This window comes from Oryzias melastigma, linkage group LG21, assembly GCF_002922805.2.
Source record: "Oryzias melastigma strain HK-1 linkage group LG21, ASM292280v2, whole genome shotgun sequence".
Classification (NCBI taxonomy): domain Eukaryota; kingdom Metazoa; phylum Chordata; class Actinopteri; order Beloniformes; family Adrianichthyidae; genus Oryzias; species Oryzias melastigma.
In genome coordinates, this window is record NC_050532.1 from 10551847 (window position 1) to 10576440 (window position 24594).

Below are 24594 nucleotides of genomic sequence, written 5' to 3' on the forward strand. Positions count from 1 at the left end.
TTTTTGTCTTTTTTTTTTTACTAAAAACTGCCGAATTGTAATTAAAAGACTACTTTACGATAGATCCAAAGGTGATTGGAGTGGGTCTTTAAGACTCCAAAGTTAATGTTGTGGAAATCATTTTTCATTTTTGGGTCACAGAACACTCACTTCCTGTCTTGCGGGTCGGTGTCGCAGAAGGTGACAGTGTTGGTGGGGTAGTGTCGTCTGAAGAAAAGCCTGTAAAACAAGCAGAAACAAAAACAGAATGTGGTTAACGAGTGAAACTGCAGATCATGGTAAAGTCATCTTTATTAGAAATAACCACAAGCTGCTTTTTTGTTTTTTTCCCTTTGGTTCTTATAGACCCCTTTAAAAAAAATGATAATATCATTGAAAAATGTATTTATTTTCACAATTCCATTCGGAAAAATTTTACTCTCATAGAATATAGATTTAGGGCCCAGTGTCCTCCTAAGTTTTATGAGCTGGAACCCCAATTTATGTCAAAATAAACCAAAAAATAGTTTCTTGATTCTGTGAAAGTTTAATATTTTAAATGGAGTTATGGAAATAAATACTCTTTTTTATGATATTTGAATTTTTTGGAAAAGGTCTGTATATACAGATGTGTTTTCTACTTGTACTCATTTAAATTCATAGATGTTGCCTTGTGCAGTTTCTTGAAATCTCAGACTAAAATGTTTATGACATTAACTTTGTTGGGACAACTGATGACTTTATTGACGACTAACCGTGATGGATTACTGGGATTACTGTCCCGTCCTTAGAAATGCTTGACATACAGAGATTGTTTACGGCCATCTCAATGTGCTGCCTGGGATACATGATTTAAAGCCATAAACTTTAATATCTTACCCAGTTACCATTGAAAGCTAATAGAAGTAGTTCCAGATGTCTTGTTTGTACAAACTTGGCACACTTTATTGTATAAAAACCCATTGCAGCACAGAGGTGTAGCTTTCAAATGCTGTCTACTTAGGACTATATGAATTAAAGAAATGTGTATTTAGCATCTCGAGACATCCTGCAGACCTCCCACAGAGTACAGGTGGAGCTTACACTTACTTCCTCTGGTTGTCAGTGAGTGTGATGCCTTGCGACGACACCTTGAAGTGCACAACGGTGGCAGTAGGCGGCGCCGCAGCGGCCAATGTCTCTGAAATGGCCTTAGCGACAGCTTGAGGACCCGTCAGAGATTCCATCTCCACAGAGTTGACGTAGAGAACGTTGCATGCTGGGAAAATAGCAGACGCCTCAGTTTGGATACGACGTTTCCAACACAGCAAGCCTTTCCATGCATTAGGACTGTCATCAGCCACCATGCAGTTTGGATACAAGCTGGGATTTCAGGCGGATCCATACAGTTCATTCCATGTAAAACATTGAGTTTGTTATGGAGGAGATGCTGTTGTTAGGACATCGGAACGGGAGTTTGGTTTGAGAGTATTTCATTTCCCTACACACAGACAGACATGTAGGATTCACATTCCAGATGTAAAAAGTGCAGCAGCTTTACCATGGGAATCAGCAGGATCCCTCTGCACTGGGATAACAAAAATGTCTGGATGTCAGGATGAGTGAATGAGATACAAATGAACAACAGTGATACAGCTGCTTATGAGATGCTATCCAAACGGGACGTTGATAAGACGAGCACAAACAGACGGCCTGCCTCCGGATTTTACCTGCTCCTTGTTTTAATCGTTCCACCACTGGGTTGGCTGTAGTGTCTTCAGGAGCTTCGTCAATGAGATCTACAGAACAAGAGACAGATCTTCTCAGTGTCCGGTATTGTTATAGTACTTCCTGTTTTTAAATAAAATAAATCCTATAGATTGAATATTCTGAAAGATTTTTGCAAAATAGATTTACTAAGTGTTGAAAGCACCACCTCATGCTTTTATTTTGAAGGAGTCAACAGTAAATATGTGTGAATGGGGACATAAATCTGATCCATGTGAAGTAACCTGATGGATTTATGCTTTTCTTAAACACCTGGAGGTTGTACACAAGTAGACCAACTGTAAAGATCATCACCTTTGCTTCATAATTAGGTCAGCTGTGTCTTTTTTTCAATATTTGAGACAAAATGTTTATTTCCATCTTAAAAACATCAATGAAGTGAAATATTTTGCACTCATAACATAGGGCAGAAGGGACATTTGGGTCACATCCTGTGTCATCTTTGAGCGCTCGTACCCGTGGCAGGGATGATTAATTTGCACGGTAGGGCCAGTGGCGTGATGGCATGTTGGTAAACCAAAGCCGACAAACAGCCTGAAAAACAGAAACACATGCAGAAAAAATTTTAATTTCAAAATGATTTATCTGCTTTTAAATCATCTCTTTAAGCAGAATTCCTATAAGCCATTAGAGCAATCCAAGATTATGAAAGACTTATAGAGAAGCAGCATTGGATTTATGCAACTAAAACACACAGATACATCACCTTACTAACAAATAAGAAGAACATGAGTTAGCTTAAATATTTTAATAATAATATTGTAATAGTCTTTATTGATGACAAACATGAAGCACTCTATTTTAATAGTTGACCTCTGATAAATCTGATTTCTGGAAAAATGTCTTAAATTAGAAGCTGAAACCAATAATAGGATAAATATGTAAACATTGTGCTTCCTTTGTCTTCTTTTAAAATAATTCATTAAACTGTTTTTGACAAACTTCACATTTAACTGCTTCAATGTATTGTATTTATAAGCACAAACATGTCTATTTATGATTAAGAGTATTTATAATGTCATAATTTATGTGTGTGTGGATGTATAATTATGGGTATGAACCTTTTTTAATTTTAAGATTTTATTTTCCAATAAAATGACTTATCTTAATTTTGATATATTCATATATAGATTTATATCTCTTTTTTGTCTTCTTAAGTACTTTTTTTTGTTTGATTGCTTGAAGTAATCAGTAAGCGAGTACAAAAAAAGATACTTGGAAATGGTTTCCTAAAGACAGACATGAAGTCATGGACTTCCTAATGTCCAGAGGGGTTTCAGTGAATAGAACAAATTGTCCACCTACCAAAATAAGGCTCGTTGGGACAACCTTTGAGTTTGACTCCTTTAGGGCTGCTTTCGATCAGGAAGTGTCTCACCAGCTCGTTGGTGATGTCACCTGCAACACAAGAGAAGACGATTTAAATATGTCTGAGACATCGCCTCATGGGTTTGGTATTAAGACACAACTCTAACTCTGCTCCCGGGATTAAAATTAAACATTGAATTGACATCCTCCTTTACATTTTACCTTTCTTGCTTTGATGTACAGAGGGAGGAGGCGTGGCCACCTTCATCGCCAAACCATACGCTCCCCTGAACGAGTGGCTGTCCCGGATGACAAAAGCTCCGGGCTCTCTGTCTTTCAGCAGGCTGATCGCTGTAACATTAGACAACATCTAGTGAGCAGAAATAGAGACTAGCAAAACAGAAAACTATTGCACCATCAGCAAGACAACCACATAGTCCAAAAGGGTTAAAGCAGAATTATCCTGGAGTTCAGTCTTTGTTTAGTTTGTGTCTCACCACTATGATTAATCGAATTAGCAGAGCATAGAGAGATGAAGAAACAACATTTTTACTACAGGTTTAGAAATGATATATAGCAAAGATTAAGATTTTACAAGCAGAAAAATGACAAAATGTTCAGAAAACTTTTCTGTGTACAACACATTTAAAGAACGCATACAAAAATAAAAAATATATATTTAACTCTAAATATAAAAGATAGTTTCCTCTGAATCATAAGAACTACAACTTTCTAAGTTTAACCAAACTTTAAGCACACTTTTCTTTATTATTTGCTTTAAATTCCTAACTTTTCTCTTTGTGACAGTTAAGGCAAAGAAGATAGATGAGGGCAGCGATGCAGATGGATCATAATTCCTAACATATGGTGTGGTTTTCACTGTAGGACTGCAATGCACCAAGTATAAACTCTGCGTCTGATGTCATTGCAATTGAGCATGTGCAATTATTTAACGTGACATAATCCAACATAAGGCCGTGGCAGAAAGCACACCAGGCAGCCAGTTGTAGTGGATCTAAAGCTAGATTTGTATGATGTTACTGCAGATCTTACGACATTTGGTGATTGCGAAAGGATTCAAGTTTATTTTCAAGGGCACTGACATATTCATTACAGTGAAGACAAAACAAGGTGCTAAAATAAGTCGGACATGTGTTAACGTGACGACAGTTCAAGCCGTTTCACATTGTCATTTAAGGAAGAAGTCTTAAAGCGGCTGACCTTGTTCCCTGGAGATTTCCGGTTTGTACCAGAACTTGGATGTGTCTTGGACAAACTTAACGTTGAGCCGATTCTCTGGGCTTCCGTCTGCATAAAAATAATTTGAAAAAATCAGTGATTCCTTGATGTTTATTCCAGAAACGTCAAGGAATCACTGAAGATGCACTGAGTCTTCCTGTTATTTAGAACAAAATAAAAAGTTCTGGAATTAACTTTAATATCCTTACCGGGAATATTGAACCTTGAGAAGTCAGAAAGTGTGTGAAAGTAACTGGGAGTGCTCCCTCCACTCATGGGAGACATGATCTTCCCGTTTATGGTGCCATAAGAAAGAGCTCCATTTGGTCGGTCACCACTGGACATGCGCCTCTTCTCTGGGAGCTGGGGTTGGGCGGAAGGGGCCGGGCTGCCTTGCCTGAAACCACCAATCCCAACTATCCCTCCATCCTGGTAGCTTGCAGGTGAGATGGGGAAGGAGGGCGTGGGTGGCCCCTGATATCCTGAGGAGCTGCTCTGCCTCGACAGATTCCCATGCCGTTCATCTGGGGTGGTGTAGCCACTGTGAATCGGGTGCCGGTCCAAACTGGGGCTTCTCTGGGACATCTGTGAAACAGATGGATGTCGGCCTAACAATGGGCTTCCTTGTTGGTTTGTGATGGAAGGCTGTCTGCTGAGCACAGGGCTGGTCTGAATAGGCTGAGCCAAGGAGGGCTGCCTGCTGAGGACCGGGCTGTGATGGGACATCTGTCCCAGAGAAGCCTGTCGACTGAGAACAGGGCTGGCCTGGGCGCCCTGAGACAGACGACGACCAAGAACCGGACTACCGCCTAGACCTGCAACACCCACCTCAAACCCATTGGCAGGAGATTTTTGAGCCAACCATATCGAGCCATCTTGTTTAGCATTCAGTTGTTGATAAAGACCCTGATCCACAAAGGGACTTCTGTGGTTTAATATTGTCTTATTGGGCTCTGAAACAGACAATCCGGGCTCGGAAGCCACATAACCCCCTAGTACACTGTTAGACCCAAAGTAGGACTGTGTTGGGGTGGTGTTGCCCAGGTGGGAGGAGACTGGAGAGCTAGAATCCAGGTAGGAAGAAGCAGGGGTTGCTGGTGCCTGATAGGATGGAGTGGGAGTGGGAAATGAACTTTCTGTAGCTTGAGACTGGAATCCAGAATCAGTAGTTGGTTGGGATGAAGTGCTAACACTGCTGTCAACTAAGAGGTGTCCACTGAAATAAAAACGAGACAAAGACAAAATTACATCTATGAAGTAATAATTTTTACTGACATTTCACCAAAGAACTTTCATTGAAGATTCTTCCAACTTTTTTGTAGCTTTTACATCAAATCTAGACTTACCCCTGTGAGCCCCGGATGGGACTGCTGCTGGACAAAGGTGGGTTCATTGTTTGGGTGCTGGGACTGAGATTTCCCAGCTGAGCCTTTACATCCTCTGGAGGGCTGAGGCTTCGGGGCGACGTGGACGGCTCTCCGCCTGACACTGCTGACCTTGCCACAGACTCTACATAGCTCCTTGGCGCTGCACACAAACAACATACTTTTTTCACTCAATGACTAGTGATAGAGAATTTTAAAGATGGGGTCTGAAATGAAGAATATATTATAAGAGGAATGGTTTAGAGGCAAAATGATGGGAATAGTTTGACTAATATTGGATTTAGTTTTAATAACCAATGGGATGGAGAACCATTAAACACTGGATGTGGATGAAGACTTCTGGCTTTCCAGCCCACTCTTACCTTCCTCACACTCACTGATTTCATCATCTGAGTGCCATTATTGGAGACACAAATATTGCAAAAATAAAAAGGTATTACTAGTGATTAACAGTTTCTTCAACCATAAAATGCTTGATACTTTGAAAAAATCTACATTTTGAAAATCCCTTTTCTTGAATCAACTCCAACCAGTTATTTCACACTAGAATTCCTTTGACAATCTCGCCTAAACACTATCTTTACCTGAAATTCAGACAAGCTGTAGGTGTATAAACCAACGCATTCTCACTACCAACTCATCACATATGGACGTTCAGTTCGGGCCCCCTCCGCGCCACTTTTTGACATTTTGGGTGTCCCCAACTCATTGTTTTTTTGACGTAGCCATTAAATCAGGGGTTTCTAACCTCCGGGCTGCGAACTGGTTTTGGTCCGAGGGGTGCTTAGTACTGTGCCACTGGAAAAAATGCATATGGCTAATCGGGGTCCCCAAACCTCAGAATGCAGACCGCTACATGGGCCGGACAAGTACCAGTACCACATCCAGTACATTTTCTGGTACCGCGTCCCGAGAGTTTGGGATCCATGATTTAATTTGAACAGCCAGCACGTCAAAATTTACAAGTTGGAGACACACAAAACATCAAAAAGTGGTGCGGAGGGGGCCCGAACCATATGTCCATATATGTCAAGTTGGGAGTGAGAATGCGTAGTATAAATAATTGTTTAAAGTCATCCTTACAGGTCCTGATCAAAACCAGAAAACCTTAATTCAGGATATGTTCTGCAAACCAACCTGAGCCTGTTTGATGAAGTAAGATTTCTGCCGGGTTGTGAGGCTTCAGTCCCAGAGCTGACAGGGGGGTCTTAGCAAGACCAGGAGGAGAGCGACCTATGGAAGGAGAAGACATTTATTACCATCGGGAATCAAACCCAACAGCCATCCTGACAGCTGCTACCTGTTAACAAGCATCTAACTTCTCAGACAATACAGGACTTCACACATTAAAGTGTGTTGAATTTCAAACAGTAACAGGTATGAAGCTGTCAAGACTAGATTAGGTTAACACACAAATCGCAACATGATCGGGAAAGTGTGTACATGCTTCGTGCTCTTATGGAGGGCAAAACATGCATTCTTCAACCAAATTCACAGAACATGGTGGATTTATGGAACAAAATTACATTCAAGCAAAGCAGAGCCAGAGTGGATCATGAGCTCTTTGGAGGACAGCTGTAATACTGAATATTTTGGATTTTTTTTTTTTTGTTGTTGTTGTTTCTACGAGTTATATTCAAATATTTGTATAAAAAATCATTTAAAACAAGGTTGGTATTTTACATGCAAAAACAGCTTTAACAGAGACACTGCTCATAAGTGACTCTTTCCTGTCTGAACAAAAAAGTCCCTAAGAAAGGGTAACACTGGTACTAAAGTAGTCAAATGATGAATTAAAGAAGAAAGAAAAAAACTCAATCATGGATGACAACAGGAGCACAGAGAACAGCAGCTGCTCAGACTGTGAGATCAGGTCGTTTTTACAGAAATATTGCATGTGTACATCACATTTGTTTCGACTAAGTCTGTTTTATTCAGCAAAGGTAAATGTGTCCATTTTAAAAGAAAGCGCTGCTCTCCTGTGACTTTCATGCCAAAGCACTGCAGGACTGACAGGTGAGGGGTGAAGGGTCACTCAGGGAGAACAAAGGACATTGGCAGCTGACAATGTGGGACAGTGGAACTCCTGTACAGGCACCGTGCATCCTCCACTTACCAAAGAATCCCAATCAATTCTTTGAGCATGGATGCACCTCCATTGATTATGGGTGGGCTGAGAAGGTGTTTGTGTGTTTATCTTGAACTAAAACAGCGTTAATTTTGGCTTGTGGTTAGGGAAGTGTACCAAAACTCTGTGCCAAGTAGTAGTGGTACCACCATTAACAGTTCAAAAATGCGGATTTTGGTTCAATGACAATACCAAGTAGTTGCTAGTAGGGTGCTAGAAAGTATGGTGCACTAAGTTCCTGTCTTCTATTTATATCTACTCCACTTTTCATAATCATTTATTTTTCATTTAGTTCTCTATACCTTTGTTTGGTGCAGTGCAACTCATGTGTTGTCCCTCTTTCCACTCCCCTGCGTTTCTATGGGAACCACTCTCACCAATCAGAGTGAACTGCTTTTTAACTAGCATTGGATCAAATCTATGCAGTACCAATTCCCACTTTTAGTGCAACTCCTCAATTGTGAACCCTCTAGAAAATTGTGATAACTCTTTTTTTTTTTGTTAATTAATCTGCTTTCTTTAAAACCTGCAAACATGTGAAAGAACAAAATGTTGAACTGGTGACATTTTGGTCCTGCTTACTACCAAAAATTTATTATAACCTGCAAAATTTGCATTAGAAATGCGCTTCATGCTTTTAGATCATCAGAGATAATTAAAACTTCAAAAAATTGAAGGTTTGTGACTATAAATCATTGTACTTTTGTGAAACAAGTTTGTATTTTTGATGTGAAAAATTAAACCAGATGTTATTCACTTCGTGATGTAAAGATAAATACAACCTCCAGCATAAATCACTTCATTATGTAACCAAGCTCCACAGTACCATCTGTCAGCCGGGTGGGGACTTACACAGGTTGAAGTAAGGGGTTTGCGGTGACATGGGAAAGGCAGGGGTTTGGGGAAACACCTCACCACCAACTGTGGGTGTAGGACTGACAGGTCCTCCATCCATTTCTTCAAAGGCCTCCTTGTAGCTGTGCAGATTTCTCTGGAGTAGGTCAAATCAGGATGAGAAAGGAAATCCACAATACATAAAAAAAAAATAAAGCAGTGTTTATTCTCTACCTCCTTTGGCCGTCCACCAGGGTTCATCGCTATGGCGTTGACAAATTCTGGAGAGACGCATCGAATCGGGGAGCGCATTGGGATATCAGGAGATTTGCCGTCATCAGAATGACCCTCACTGGTGATGCGACGGCGGGGAAGAGTTGAAGGATCGTCAAAGGAAGCTGCACGTGCCTGAACACCTGAGATGTTGCAAAAGTGCGAGTTAAATGAATGTTGGGCTTTGTAAATGGCTGGCAGTATTTAGGTAGCTCAACACCATCACTGTCGGCCTCTGTGGATGCTTACTGCAGAATCACACATTGCAAAGCATTCGCACGATGTTTTGTGAACTTTGTATTTAACATGCAAGAAATTTCTTAGATACACTTTAAAATTCAAATTATTAACCTCAACTGTAAAAGTAGACAAACTCTCTGTAACAGTGCTAGTTTGTTAAAATGCCAATAAATTGTTCTAATCTAGCTAAAGAGCTGCTTGAAAATGCTAGAAACACAAAGCAAACAACAATGGGGTTAGGAGGATTATTATTTATAAGCCAATAAGAAACACCAGTGACTGTAACACTAAGCAAGCAAAGCTGGAAAAGCTGGCAAATACATCAAAGCTCCAAAGTGGGACCACCACTTGTTGCCACTCATTATTGTAAAAGAGCATAATTAGCGAGAGGAAAAAAAAAAAAGAAAAAAAGCACCATTATATTTTATGTTATTATAAAACAAGCTGAGTCAGTAAATTCTGTGGTGCGTGTTTGTTCTGAGGCAGTTTATTTACTTCCTTCCCTGCAATGTTACACTTAAAGTAAATCCCTTATTTTTTAAGAAAATGTATCTTGGTTTATTATTGTAATTTAGATCAAAGTTTTACTTTATCAACTAAATTGCAGAAATAGCTCCACTTTTTGATGATATTCCGGCTCATACGTGTGGACAATGCAGCAATGAGCATTTTGGTCACACGTAATGTACATTTTCATCCGTTTTTGTGCCTAGTTCCACGTAAATAGGTGCGAAAAACTTCTACCATTTTTAAATAAAGATTTAAATTTTAGAAACGTCCCATCAGTCAAATTCTTTAACCCTGCTTAGACCTGTTTGGGCTTACAGGTTTGCAGGTGTGTACTCCTTAAACTCTTTGCCAGTCCACAGCAGGGTCTACTGTATAACTTTAGTCTCATTTACTTTTCAACATTTTTCAATGCAAAAGTGTGCGATTGCAGCCACTTGTAAAATGGTGAATGGTGTATACTTGTATAGAGAGTGCTTTACTCTTTAGGAGGCACAACGTCCAATTCACCCGTGCACACCTTCATTCCTACACATCCTCACTCCCAACTTGTCAAATATGGATGTATGGTTCGGGGCCACTCCATGTCACTTTCTGACATTTTGTGGCTCCACAGCCACATACTGGCGCCAGCCTATAACCACCAGGAGCAGTGACACTTCTACTCATGGGCAGGCAGTGCGGGAACCAAACCTGCGATCTTCCAATCAGAGGTCAACCCCGGCTGCTGAAGTGTAAAAATACTTCCGAACTGACTCGTAAATTTAGATGACAAGGGAAATACCTCTTCCTTCTGGACAAGATCATTTCAAAATATCTGATTTGTTTAAAATAAGTTAAAAAGATTGCATCCAGGTTTATACCATGCAAAATGCAATACATGTCTTTTAGGAAAAGTTACAGACTGTAGATGGAAAAGCTTGACATTCCAAATTGTCAGTAATTCTGTTTGTTGGCAATAAACAATCAATCATTTGGAGTAAATAAAAGCTTGCTTAAATGCCAAGTTAATCTTGCCTATTTTTCATTATTATTATTTTATGTAACTTTTAATGCTTTATTTTTTAAACAACAGCAATAAATTTTGCACATCTAAGTGTCCTATATGTGAGCAAATACCACTGGGTTTGACAGCTTTGAACAGCCCCAAACAGCAACACCCACTGTTGCATCAGGGTTTGAAACCAAGAACCAGATGTTCTGAATGTACCCCTTCCTGTCAAACGCTTCACTTATGCCTTAAAGTCACCAAAATGTTTACCAATCAGAATCTCAAAACTCATATTTTATCCTCCTCTTTTTCTGTCTTAAGCCCTTGATTATTCTGCAGCCGTGCTTCAGCAGTGATCCTATGCACTTCTATTCCATGATGACAGCAAAAATGACCTCATCAATAGTCCTGTCCGGCCTTGCAGTTAAAGTCTACTTCAACGTCTAATTTTAATGGACTGCTGCAACTTTTGCATAAAGGATATTGCCGTCTGTGGTAGAGGGCCCAGACTGGATCTTATACAATAACGTCTGGATTGCGGTCACTAACTCTCGGTGGACACATCCAGGATCAGTAGCGCTTTTAGGATTGTTGTCTTTCTTTTGCATTTCGCGTTCTCTGTTGGGCTTTGTAAATCTTGAAAAGGGAGCAAATGAAAAAAAAGCAGCTTTGAATGAGGCCAGTGTCCTGGACTCAGTATTGTTCCTGAAGTTTGGCAAAACAGATCTTGTGACATGGTCTCCTGGCAAGGGACAGAGCCTCCTTTGTGCTTCCCTTGTCTCATTCTTGAGAAACTTATCCAATAGGGATTTTTCGGTGCCACATTTAGGGTGACTCTTTTACCTTCTGAAAAAAAAACTGCAACCCAGAACAAACACTAATCTCAAGCACATATAAAGATGAGAAAAGCCCTTTTTTAAATGATGCTGCCCTCTGATTCAAAATGTCACACATTAGTTTTGCGTTAAAAATAAACATACATTATTAAATGCACCCCACTGCAGTCAAGAGTTAAGCAGAAGCCATACACGAAACCCTTTAAAAGGATCTGTCCTTTCATTTTTGAAGGGTTCCTTCAAACAGGATGGGAGAACCAACCCGAGAGGGAGTGAGAACGACGATGCTCAGACTGAGCGAAGGTCATGCTTGGGATGGCGCTTTGGGCGCGAGCCGTGTACTCTGGGATGAATGATGAAATGAAGATGATGATAAAGTAAGAAAAGAAGAGAGATGATAGCTGGCCTCTAAAAAGAACAAATGTATACATCTTTTATTTAAAGACCCACTTTGATCATCTATTGGTCTATGAACCATGTAGCCCTTTTAGCCCTCTATTGTGGCTCTGGATAAAGAAGTTTTTGCTTTTGAAAGTAGCTGTAAAGTAAAAAGTAAGTAGTAAAGTACACAAAAAATGAAAGTGATCTATCACTCTGTGAGGCTCCTGACCATCAAACAGTTTGGTTTATCAAAGTCGGACCAAAATTAATGACAGATTTTTTTAAATCAAGTGCTAGTCAGTCAGTACAACCAGAATTCATGTTTTTGAACAAATTTAAGGATTTTAAGTGAACCACATTGTTAGAAAAATACAGTAAAAGTTACTTAATTTCTAATTTAATTGCAGTTAATTGGATTTACAAATTTCTCGCTGAAATACGCCACAAAAGGTAAAAAAAAATGTTTTCCCTTTAAATAACTGCTGACATCACACTACCTTGTACTACATTTTCTGCATTGAGACATGGTAAAAGATGTCTTTTATTTTGAAAGGATTTCATGTAAACCTCTCTCAAAAATTATAAACAGCTTAATATTTTGAAAAAAAAAGCTAATTTATCTTTATGTTTATGTTTTATTTATGCCAAAGATCAATATTTAGTCATCATAATAGCAACAATTAAATATTAGTGCAAAGCAGTTTCTTATTTTTCTAAAGCATGATTTAAAACTCTGTGGCTCCTTCTGGGTTGTAGTAGGTGAGAAAACGACTTAAATGGCTCATTAAGTGATGAAGGTTGCAGACCCCTGGTCTATGCTGTTGTTTTCTAGGACATAGTTTCTGCAGAGCAGCAAAAATTCAGTAGAAATTCTCCTCTGGCTTGAAGAAGATAATGTTGGTTCAGACTAAGCCTCCCCTTATTTCCCATCATCTATCTGTTTAAACTCTCTCCCACTAGCTCACAGTCCTCCATACTCTAAATCTAACAAAAATGGCGAGCAATACTGGAGCTATCCAGTCGTGCAGTTTTGAACCAGATTCCAGCTCGGATGAGGAAAATGAAGACGTTCATGGATCTAGTCGTCTGCAAGTGGATGGAGAACGGAGCAGAGCAGGGAGCATATTTTCAAAATCACACATTTTTTAAACTGCATTTTTTCGATTTAAATAAAGACTCAGAAATGTGATTTAAAGCTTAATTTTTTTCATATATGTCCTCCAAAAAGAAAAAAAAAAATCCCGCAAAAACATGCTAAAAACACCTTTTTCATCAGAGTGGGTCTTTAAAAAGGTGATATCAGTCTATGTAGCACTACAGGAGAAAACAGGAGTGAATTTTAAGAAGGGTGAGAAAAGGTTTGAAATGTCCATAAATTGCCCCTCTATCCTTGCAGTTCTTCTTTGCTCGATGTTTTAGCTCATATGCATCTAGGAGGTTTTGTCAATCAGCAACATGTTTTGCAGTTATTTTAGTCTAGTCCCTCTTGCCAAACATGTTGTAACCTCAAATAAGAGCATGTTAGAGATGCAGACTGCTACTGCCTGACATAAGTGGACACGTTTATTCCAAAAGATTTGCAGAGTGCTGGCTTGACAAAGTAAAGTGTTGAAACTAATGAGCGTTTGATCTTACCAGCAACTCTTTGGGCCACCAGCCCTTCAACGTTGCAGACCTCATCTGGCTCGCTCTCTCTTAGCTGAGGTGAGGTGGAGTCGGAAGTGAGGATTCTTTGGGGTTCAGAGACCTCCGAGGAACGGAGCTGCGTACTTGGAGGGAATGTGCTGACGGATTTTTGCTGGAGAGAAACACTTATGGAGGGGAAGACCTGTGAGGAAAAAGTGGCTCCAACTGTTTCAGAAGTCAAAGGTCTGTGGACAGGTGCAGGCTCTGGAGTGCTGGGCTTCGCCTGTGATATCTGAGCTGATGGCGAGTGGCTGCCGAGGCTGGTTGGGCCTCCGGCGAGGGTATGAACGGCAGCCTCGACCGGATAAGAGGGTCTGGCTTGGTTCTGAGAGAAGGACGGCTGGGTGGTTACGACAAAACTGTTTTCCCTCAACGGAGCACTTTGGGATTTTGTCACAGCTGAACGGCCTGGTTCCAGGTCCAACATTAGCAGGTTGAGGGTTTCGATAGACTGCTCGATCTCTTGCTGGGAGGCACTGTGGCGATGAGGAAACTGTGGCAGGCTGTGGTGGCTGGACATTCCAACAGGAGGAGGCGGGCTAAAAGTAAGGCCCTCAGTGAGTGGCTCCTCAGGTATTCCAAACTGGTGCCAAATATTGAGACCACGCTGGACCGCCTCTCTGCTGCTTGTCGTGCGGGCGGGAGCCTGCGGCATTGACTTAAGGTCTGTGCCAAATGAGTGAGAGCGATACAGACTGCCATTCTGAAGAGCCATGTAATTTGCTGGGGAGGAATTGTTTTGGTTCAAACTGGTGGATTTGTCCGACTTAAGAACTTTGGATTGGGTGAAGTCCATGGGTTTCTCTGGGACGCTGCGCTCCAGGTACGGCACGTGATCTTGGCCGTTGATGACGGGCTCAGATTGGAAGTACATATCAGCTGGAGTAGCCCGCCCATCCGTGGAGGAAAAAGTCCCCAGGCTGTCCACGCTGTTGCCCTCTTGAGTGGTTGGCAGCTCATCGTCTAGAATGTCGGTTTCTCGGTCGATGCTAGTGTTCCCGTTAACGTGGACCTGGGCGGGCACGAGGTGGAGCATCCCTCCAGGAGCAGATGCTGGGGTGGACAGGTAAGCCTGTCGGTTCATGGGCCCCTCCAAGCCGCTCAGTAGTTGTTCAAGCTCTTTTTTCTCTTGAGGACTTATCGGCTGCTGAACAGGTGTTGGAGGGTGGTGGACAGAGGGTAACTCCTCCCCCACAGGAATGTGCGTCTGGCTCACTGTGGAGACCTGAAGAGCTGCTTCATCGGTTCGGTCGGTTTTGATGGAGGCAGTGGAGTTTCCTGAGTCGCTGCTCACAGACAGCGCGTGGTCCACAGTGGGCAGGGCGTGCTCGGCAGTGGTGGACGGGAGGCCGTTCGATGTGACCGCTCCTTCAAGGGATTCCTTTTTACGAACTTTGGCATACAGGCTTCCGTCCAAAGGTCCTTGGGTATGGATTACTTCTAAAAGAGAGAGGGAGAAAGGACAAATACTTAACTTCTGCTGAATTTATCAAACAAAATTAATCCATTGCATATTTCCACTCACTCCATCTAGATTAGAGCCGATGGGATTGCTGGAGCCTATCCTAGTTTACATAGGTGCATCCTGACTGACTGCCATCAAAATTTATATTAAATCTTCATATGAAGAATAAAAGTGAGCAGGAGAAATATGGGCATTAAGAGTTTACAACTAAATTAGACACAAGCTCAAGACCGTTTACAGCAATGGTCCCCAACCTTTTTCAGGCCACAGACCGGTTTACGTTTGACAATATTTTCACGGACCAGTCCAAACAGGGCTGAAATTAGACTTTTTAAATCTCTGGTTTCTGAAAATCTAACTTCAAAATAAAGTGATACTTTGTTATCTGCGTGTGTGAAACAGTCAAGTCTGTTGCTGCATATTAGCATGTAGCACATTCTGCTGCATGAGAACAAGTGTCTCATTAGAACCGTATGTTGAGAAAGACCCGTGGTTTGTCTGTAAACAGCAGCGGTACGCTTCTTTGAACTTGAAGGCTCTTCTTTAGTTTCCTCTCTCGCTCTTCTCTCCCCAAAAGAAAAGTTCAAATACGTGTTATTGTTTTGGTTTTTTTAGCTTTGGGTTACTAGCTTAGCAATCTAGGTAGCCATGCAGGTACCTGCTTTAAGTCACATGACCAGGACGGATGTTGTGAACAGAATCTGGCGGTTTTCCAAAATAAAACTTAATTGAGGATCAGAAAGTCATCTGAGCAGAAATAATCTAAGTTAGCACATGTATTTCTTTTTTTCTTTCTGCAGCCAAGTACCAAGTGACCCACGGACCGGTACCGGTCCTTGGCTCAGGGGTTGGGGACCACTGATCTATAACTTCAAGAAATGAGTCTGCAGTGCAGAAAAATAAATCCACACTTCCTCCTCTGAAGAAAAAGACATAAACCTGTGTCTTCTGAACTACATTGGCAAATCAAGCACCACTTTACAGTTCTCTACTCTAAATCATTAGCCCCATAAAAGCATAAAAAGATCCCATAAATAACACTGGTTATGTGGAACGTAACCGACTTGGGTTTGGGACTTTTTAACTGTAATCTGAGACAAAATGCTTCACGGCATACAAAGAAGGCACATAAACTGTAGGTTCACACACTGTCATGACTAAATGGAAAAAAAAAAAAATCAGGGCGCCCCAATCAGAAAAATGTGGTCATCACTGGAAAGTCTGCATCACTGACTGGTAGGGAAAGAGGCTTTTCCTGTCTAAGAAACCTCCCAAAACACAAAGTGTACAGACATGTACAGGGAGAGAGTTAAACATACGTTATGTTCAAATTTCACGGACAAGCAGACATTATTTGGACTTACATGAATTCGCATCTATTACTCATAAAGGCTAAAGGAGCGATTCAATGAAGAATTTTTAGATAAACTGTCACAGAAAAGTGACAAAAGTTTTCTTATTTGCACCTACTTGAAAGAATGAAGACAAAACTGATCCTTAGGTGTTCTGTTCCTTTGATGCTGTCCTTTTAAATGTCCTAAGCCCCTCACTTACTGTAGGACCAAATCAGATCTATAGCTGGGGCAGGAGCTGCACAAAGGCGCTGTCTGTGTCTCTGTAACTTACAGATATCTTTATCTTGACTTGAGTGAATACAGGCTTCTGTAAGGGAGCAGAGTGGGCGTACACGAGTTGGGTACTGCAATATCTCAGCGAGGGCAACTTGCCAAGGGAACGGGGCACTGTCGCTTTCACACTCTTGATACTAGAAGGTATAAAAAAACTCAGAAACATATGTATAAATATCCAATCAAAAATTTATTTTAAATACTGTGTTGGATAAATAATTGGATTTGACCAAAATGGCCTAAAATTACAATCATCAAGAAAATAAATTATGCATCAAAAACTTCCAATTCTCAATCCTTGTTAGTTGGTGTGTCAAGAAGCTGAAAATGAAGTCATCAGGACTCATATATAGACAACACTCAAGTATCAAGAGCGTATCACACTGCGCTGCATTCCCACTAACACATCCTTCTAATATAGCAGTCGCCCCAATAAACAGATATTAGTCGTGAAAGAAGAGCCTTGCGGACTAACTTCAGCACCTTTTTTTATCACCTGCCCTGTGGCCACATGTGACTCCACACAGATCAGGCATACAGCTGAGGTCTTACTGGATGGAAAACAACACGTCAACAGACATCAAGTCTTGTTAGGGATGCAGCAGAGAAATAAAAACTCTACCTGTTTGACTAATAGCAGAAATCTATGGTGGGAGAAACCTTGAAGAGGAACTCCCAGCCTGAAAGGATTACAGCAGCAGCTGGGGCGTTGGTTTTGGCGGCTCCTCCTGATCGCTTTCCTCTCCAGAACAGCTTACTGTGTGGCTGGAGAGTCTTTCCTGGCTGCTTCAGAGCTCACTCTGGTGTAAAGGCATCCCCTGCTATGAGTGTGCATGAGGGATATTTATCCCAACAGTCAGGGTGATGTGTAGGTAGGAGGCGGGGGCTAAGAGGCCACTGAGCTTCACAGCACTGGGAGACTATTCGTCAACACTCTCTAATATTCAAGTGCTTCTTTAAAACATCTTTTTTTTTTTCAAATTCCGTCATATTTTTAAGCAGTAAACTAAAACATAAATGTTTGCACATGAACACATGCTTCTGCTGCAGCTGAGTGTGTCGAATGGAAAGACTTATTTCTTCCAACTTCTTCATTAACAAGCTCTCTTTCCTAGCCTAAAAGCAGAGGAAAAACTCCACCCTTCCAAAGCCAGATGGAGAAAACAGAAAAGCTTGAAACATGTGACTGCTGATGTGATTTGTACAGAAAGCAATAAAAAAATTATATACTTTTATTGTGCAGCAAGAAAGCCTAAAGGGAGGTAGTTGGTTTATGGTAGCTGCTTATTTTAAACAAGCGTGCAGAAGATCTTCAGGCCATGGTCAGCTTTATGTCACCTAAACATCTGTATGCATTAGTATGCAGGACAGACCTTCTGCTTTTATCTCAATGTAAAACTTAACCACATATATAATTGAGTGATGAAGAACATGTGACCATTGCTTCATATTTTTTGATTTATTATCTCAGTTTAAAGACCTACTCCAATGAAAACATGTTTTTGTGGTGTTTTTCTGATGATAGAGGACATAAATATAGAAAATTAAGATTGGAATTGTATTTCTGAGTATTTCTTTATTCATTTAATTGTGAATGAGGAGCAGATGAAAAAATGCTTTTTGAAAAAGATCATAATCGATGCATCCGCTTGTAGACTAATAGATCCATGCATTTCTATGTTTTCCTCGTCCGACTTAGTATCTGGCTCTAAACTTGTACGGCTGAATATCTCTTGTTGAACCAGGGGCTGTAAGCTAGTAGTAGAGCTTGAAAACAGAGAGCTCTCAATTAGGGAGAGGGGAATGGGGACAGGGTTACTCCACGCCAACAATCCCACTCACAATTCTGGTTTAATTTTCTATTAAATTAACTTGGTTTTTAATTAAACTATGTCTTAGAGAATTGTGGAAACCATAAAGGGACATAGAAATTTAAAGAAAGTAAAAAATTAAAGGATTTTTCTAAAAATTGAAGTAAAAAAAATCTGGTTACTAATTGCTGCACACCAGTTATTAACCAGATTTTTTTTTATTCAATTTTTAGAAGAAAAAAAATGGTTTTTTTTTTTTACTTTAATTTTTATTTTAAAAAATACTTCAAATAAAAAAAAATATATTTGTTTCACTTAGTTACCATATATATGTATTTAAATTTTTAGAAAAAAAATTATTTACTTTAAATAAAAAAAAACCCTATTTTTGTTATTATCAGCTAGAGCAGAAAAAAGTGTTTTTAACTCCAGTTTTCATAAAAAAATACTTTAAATAAAAAATTAAAAAAACTTGTTTCAGTTAGTTACCAAAAAAAAAAAAAAAATGTGTAGACTTTTTTTTTGCTTCAATAAAAAAAGGTTTTTCAATTACTAACTACCAGCTAGAAACAAAAAAAAACAAAAACAAAAAACAAATACAACTTTTTTTTTACCTCAATTCTTTTTTTTATTCTTATGATGTCCCTTTTGGGGCTCCGTAGAAACAACAGTTTTTTTTTTTATTATTATTTTGACTAAATTGTCATAATTATATTTAAAAGGTCAGTGACTTTCAAAATAGATAAAAAAAAATATCAAAGTGAGACTTCAAAGGCTAGAAAGAGACCATGAAGGTGTTCTCTCATGTGATCAACAGATTGACACACATTTCATTTTCAGTTTTCTGACTAAATTTTGTCATTTTACTCACTTACTTTATTCAGTTTGTACAGTGATAATGATGGTTAAAGTGATCTGTACAATTCTAGGAAAATGTGTATTTTCTTTCAACATAATGTGACTAATCACCAGATTAGCCTTTATAAGTCATGGGTGACTTTTTTTTCCTCCTTCAAAGTAGTGCATGTGCCTGCATAAACGTGTGTGTGTGTGTGGTGCCATGTCTGCTTCTGCTCTTTACTGGCTTAAAGCAAATCCTTGTAAGCCAGTACAAATAACCCCTGGCAGTGTTCATCTATGAGATGAGACGGGGCAGGAGCATGTGTGAGGGTCTATGGGGCATCTGTGTGAAGAAAAAAGCTTATTCTAGAGCGCATAACTCAAACAAGACTGTTAGCGACTCTATATTCACAGCCCTGAGTGATTATAGAACAGCAGGGGACAGTGAATTATGTCTGACCAGTCTGACATGAAAAATGGTTTGTGTTGTTACATCACATTTCCAAAGGCAGGAGACACAGGACAAAAATCAGTTCTAAATACTTAAAAAAAAAGAACAAGGTGACGTATTTAAAGCAAAACTTGTACAATTACTACTCTGCAAAAAAAGGGGGTTCCAGAGGGTGGGTGAAGCTAGATATTCTGAGGTTCAGCAAGACAGATGGTGCAACTGCATGACTTCTTCATCTTTGAACTTTGAGCTCCGACCCCTCTAGCAATAGACCCCCTCCCTCACAGCGGAAATACTGTGTTTCCTTTGAAGCTAACATACACAAACATGCAAATGTGCCACTCTGGACTGATTTTGAGTCTGTACGCATCCAACAGCAGACTAAACGCACATCAATATGAATGTCTGAGATTATTCCAAGGTGAATAAAGAACCTAAGTAAGCCACATCCGTTGATTTTTATGAGTGTTAGTATAGACTGGTCTGTTTTTGGTAGAAGCTAATGGCTAAACTATTGATTTTGGGACAGATTTTGCCATTACTGTAAATTAGGGCTTAAGGAAAGTTTTACACTAAAACTATAGCCACAGTTGCTTGCTTCAAGAACTGAACCTTTAAAAATTGGTGGTTCTAGGCTGCAAAGATGTTTAAAAACTTCCCCTACCAACAGAATTTTGGTCGTGTCATGATCTTAAACTTTCCACTTCAAGACATTCTTTGGTGTTTTCAAAGGTTGGCAAATTTATGGACCCAAATTGCTCGGTCAAATTCACCTACAGAACTTTGCTGAAGCTAAGTAAGCATTCAACTGAAGAGCTCATCAAATATACATCAGAAGTTACTTTGAATCGATGAGAACGAGCGGTCTTTCTTTAGGGCTGCAGAATAAAAGGCTTTTTAATGGAAGGAGCAAGCAGAAAATGGTATTGATTTCTTTTGATATTATCAGTACCGTGTTAGGGTTATTTAAAACTAAAGTGAAAGACCTCAGAATGATCGTCACCACAGTTTAGTGGTGTACTTGAAATGATCATTACCTGAGCATGTAACCTACAGTGATGTATCGTGGAAACTCTAATATAAATACCAAATAAAACAATTAAATGGATGATATTTGGGATCAGGGAGGTTTGATAATTTGTTTCTGTGCCTCAAAGTAATCATGGTGATGTCTTCTTGGTGATATAAGCCAATGAAAAGGCAACAAGAATGAGGTTAGTAGAATACAATTTACCAATTGGAAAGTATTTGCACCTAAAAAAACATATCAAAAAAGCCAATCTGTGAAAGGATGATGCTAAACTCAATGCTAATTATTATTATATATTCTAAATGCAACATCAAACTTCCTCTTTACAGATCGGGAAGACTACTACAGTCTTGTGATTGAAGAAAAGAAATAGACCAAGAAAAAAGTGATAAATTAGGACAAGGCAAAACACAAATATATTGATAGTATAACAACATCCATCCATTTATCTATCTTCAATTCTCAATTTCTGGGTTATTGGTTTGTATCAGTTCAATCTATGATTTATGAGTTACATGGTAACAACAAAAAAACAAAAAAATCAGGAAAATTCTTTTAAAATTATGCTAACAATCAATGAGCATTGAAGATAATTTCTTTTGATTGGTTTATAATACGCCAGAACATACAGTAAGTTTTTAAATTTACCACTATATGTGTTTTACACTATCAACGAACACATACTAGCACTTTCCCACAATTAGGCTCAATGGTTAAACTGAGAATTGCTGCAATCCCTACCATCTTCTAAACTCTCTTAATCCCTTCTGGAGTCACAAGGTTGCTGGAGCCTATCCCAGCCACTATTTGGCAAAGGCGTTGGAACACCCAGCAGTTGTATCTCTTTGGACAAGCCAGTTTTACACAGATTGAGAGAAAGAGTGGAAAGAATGAGTGTAATCCGGGCACCAGCTGGTTTAAAGCTGCATCTATGAGGAGATAACAGACCACTCATTCATTCCTACAAATCATCAGAAGCAGATAAACAGCTGTCTGCAATTTCTGCTGTAGTACTCACACAATAGAAACAAATATGCTAATTTGATTTGCTAATTTAAACTTGGTGGTCCAGCGCAGACAAAAAAAGCTTCATCTGGATGTCCTGAAAAAGACTTCTTTCTTAATGTAATCCCCTCATATTCCATACAGAACTCTCTGTGACCCAACAGCTATGGAGCAAGCTAGGACAGTCCACAACACAGCAAGCCTATTCTCCTCTTCTGTTCAATGCAGTCTTAAGTAGAAAGCCTTTCTTTTTCTGCCTTGGCTGTTACGCAACCTCGACTGTGCAGAGTTTGGAGTCAAAGCAGCCTGATCCTCCCCAAAGCCGGCGACCAGACAGAGGGATTGATGGCATGGAAGCTTGTTGCCAACACAAGGGAGTTTCACCTCTGCACCCTTCTGGGAAAAAACACCATAGCCCTACAATGTGTTTGTTTCACTGAGATCACATTTATATGGAGGAATGTCACTTTTTCTTTTTTTATTTCAAGATGCAAACGCTGTCTATAAAACTCTCTGCTGAGCTGACACGCTCACAGTTTCATCCCTGTGGGTGAACGTTTCCTTTCATTTTACTATTAAAACGTTTCTGCCAGGTTATGTAGAGTGGACAAATGTAGAAGAAGTCGTACACAACTGCTAATGAAGCAGTTATTCACTGCACTGAAATGTTCATGTGACTCTGGACAGATTTTTAAATTCAGTTTGACTTAATTAAAGCCTTACACATTTAAATGAGTCTCTTTTGAGTTTGATGACAGATTTAGTGACATTGTTGCCTGCGTTGGCTCCAACCACGCACAGAGGCATTTTTAGTTCATGACTCCTGGTGTCTAGGATGAGATGGGAATGACCCCCCATCCCCCAAGCCCGTCCCCATCCTCTCTTTATAGCTCAGATGAATGAGATTATTTAAAAGTGTTACCCTCTTGGAAAAAAATATGTATAAATGTAGTGTTCCTTTGTTTATCACGAGTTACATTCCAAAAATAACCTGCGATAGGTGAAATCAATGAAGTAGATCTACATATAGGTTAGAGTTGCTACGCTAGCTTGTTGCATTCCTAAAGTTGGACTCCATATTGGATGTGTTAAGATGCTTATTTACTGCTGTGCTAAAATTGTACAAACAGAGCTGGAAAAACAAGGATGACACTTTTCCCAAGTAAATTACTCTGTCAGCTGATAGAGGAGAACTTCAAGAAAACAAGGATCTGAGTGAGTTTACTCTCAATAGTGAATGTTTAGGCTGATCCTGTAGCCTGTTCAAAGTCTATAGTAGCTTTAGACTTCACACTATTTCCACATTTTCTGGCAGGACCACCGATATTTTTTGTTTTATGGAGGATGACTGTGGTGTCAGACCAGACGATCCGCTGAATTTAAGCAAATTAGTCAGTAAAGGAAAAGACATTAACCAGAATTTCCTTAGTAGAAGCAAGCGAAGAGAGAAGAGTCCAGCACGTGTGGCCTGCCTGCCGAGTGTTGCGCGGGTGCCAGAGTCCTTCTGATAGATGCCGGGTGGAATCCACTTGTGCTTTTTTTTATTTTTGTGAGGATCAGAGTTTCTTTTCCTTTTAAAATTGTACCAAAATTAAGCATTTTATGGTCGTTTTAGCCATATCTCATTGTTAACTGACATGTCTTTTATGGTGTCGTTCTTTACGTATCTTGGACAATGGAAACAGGCTAGCGTAGCATCTCTCATTGTTAAAATCCCTCACTACACACTTTATACACTTTTCTTAGACAGACATGAACATTTTGACGCCTTTCTTTAACTTTACAAAGTTCAAATCTTCCAAGAAAAATAAGTCGAGTGTTATTGAATGAAAACAAAGATCTGCTCGTGAAGATTTATGCAGTTTTAGAAAACTGCACGAATTCTGTACAGGAGACACAACACAGAGACTGACAATGGTCTACAGTCAATCAGGATGCACAACAATGTGCTCTATTAAAAAAATTAAATTCAAATTATACAAAAAAAAAACAAGCAAAAAAAGTAAAAACACAGAAAAACAGTGAAAGCAAAAACTGGGACACAGCTGTGTTGTTTTTTTGAAGTAGGTGGCATCAAAAAATACTTGCTCAGCTGCTGAACTGTTCTAAAGTACATGCTCAAATACTGTGGCTATCAAACAAACATTAAATCCCCTTTTTGTAAGGTATGTTGCGACAGCAGACAAAATTTTTAACTGGTCACAAAGACAGTCGAGTAGGATTTTTTTGTCAGCAAAATTGCTTAAAAATGTCAGCACTGCAGGTGCAAAACCTTCCACTTAATCTATTTTTAAAAAGGTCCCAGAGGTCTTTTAGTTCGAATTCTGCAGTTTTTCACCAAAAATCAAAAAGTCCCCATGTCGCTTCCTGCAACATAGTTTCTGCAGAGCGGCAGGAATTTGCCTTAGAGTTGTAGACGGGACTGCTGGTGCAGAGCAACCCTACCTCCCCTTCCCTGGCTCCATCGCTGAGAGCCCTCGGTTTATATGCTCTCCTGGTTGTGGCCCGTCCAGGGTACTTTCTATTTCACAAAAACACCCATTTTCCAACTACGGTACTCTTTTTTTTATCTTCTCCTGATTCACAACAATTTGAATAAAGAAATACTCAGAAATGCAATAGTGAGCTGAATAAGTCATTCATCATCAAAACAATGCCACAAGAATATGTTAAAAACACCAAAAACACAATTTCCATCAGAGCTGATTCAACATCTTTAGGTAGTTTAATTAAAAGCAAAAATCCCTAATTTAACCAAATCCAATTTGATCGTCATCAGTTCTTCACTTAATGTTAAATTAAAGGACATA

The 24594-nt window shown here is 39.7% G+C and overlaps 1 protein-coding gene across 14 annotated transcripts in view; it reads right to left on the reverse strand.

Moving 5' to 3' along the window:
• Nucleotides 1-24594, reverse strand: part of tns1b (tensin 1b) — a 167897-nt gene that overhangs the window by 3875 nt on the left and 139428 nt on the right. For 8 of the 14 annotated variants that reach the window (XM_036209786.1, XM_036209787.1, XM_036209785.1 and 5 more), the window contains 16 exons: nt 13504-14994; nt 11750-11830; nt 8875-9056; nt 8659-8797; nt 6816-6911; nt 6041-6067; nt 5640-5820; nt 4503-5509; nt 4276-4362; nt 3277-3405; nt 3052-3144; nt 2203-2280; nt 1689-1757; nt 1520-1546; nt 1069-1237; nt 151-219 (listed from right to left, as the gene is read on the reverse strand). In XM_036209786.1, coding sequence (XP_036065679.1) covers nt 151-219; nt 1069-1237; nt 1520-1546; nt 1689-1757; nt 2203-2280; nt 3052-3144; nt 3277-3405; nt 4276-4362; nt 4503-5509; nt 5640-5820; nt 6041-6067; nt 6816-6911; nt 8659-8797; nt 8875-9056; nt 11750-11830; nt 13504-14994 — 3925 coding nt within the window. The remainder of the gene's footprint in view (nt 1-150; nt 220-1068; nt 1238-1519; nt 1547-1688; nt 1758-2202; nt 2281-3051; nt 3145-3276; nt 3406-4275; nt 4363-4502; nt 5510-5639; nt 5821-6040; nt 6068-6815; nt 6912-8658; nt 8798-8874; nt 9057-11749; nt 11831-13503; nt 14995-24594) is intronic. The other 6 variants (XM_036209797.1, XM_036209790.1, XM_036209791.1 and 3 more) reach the window with 5 other exon arrangements.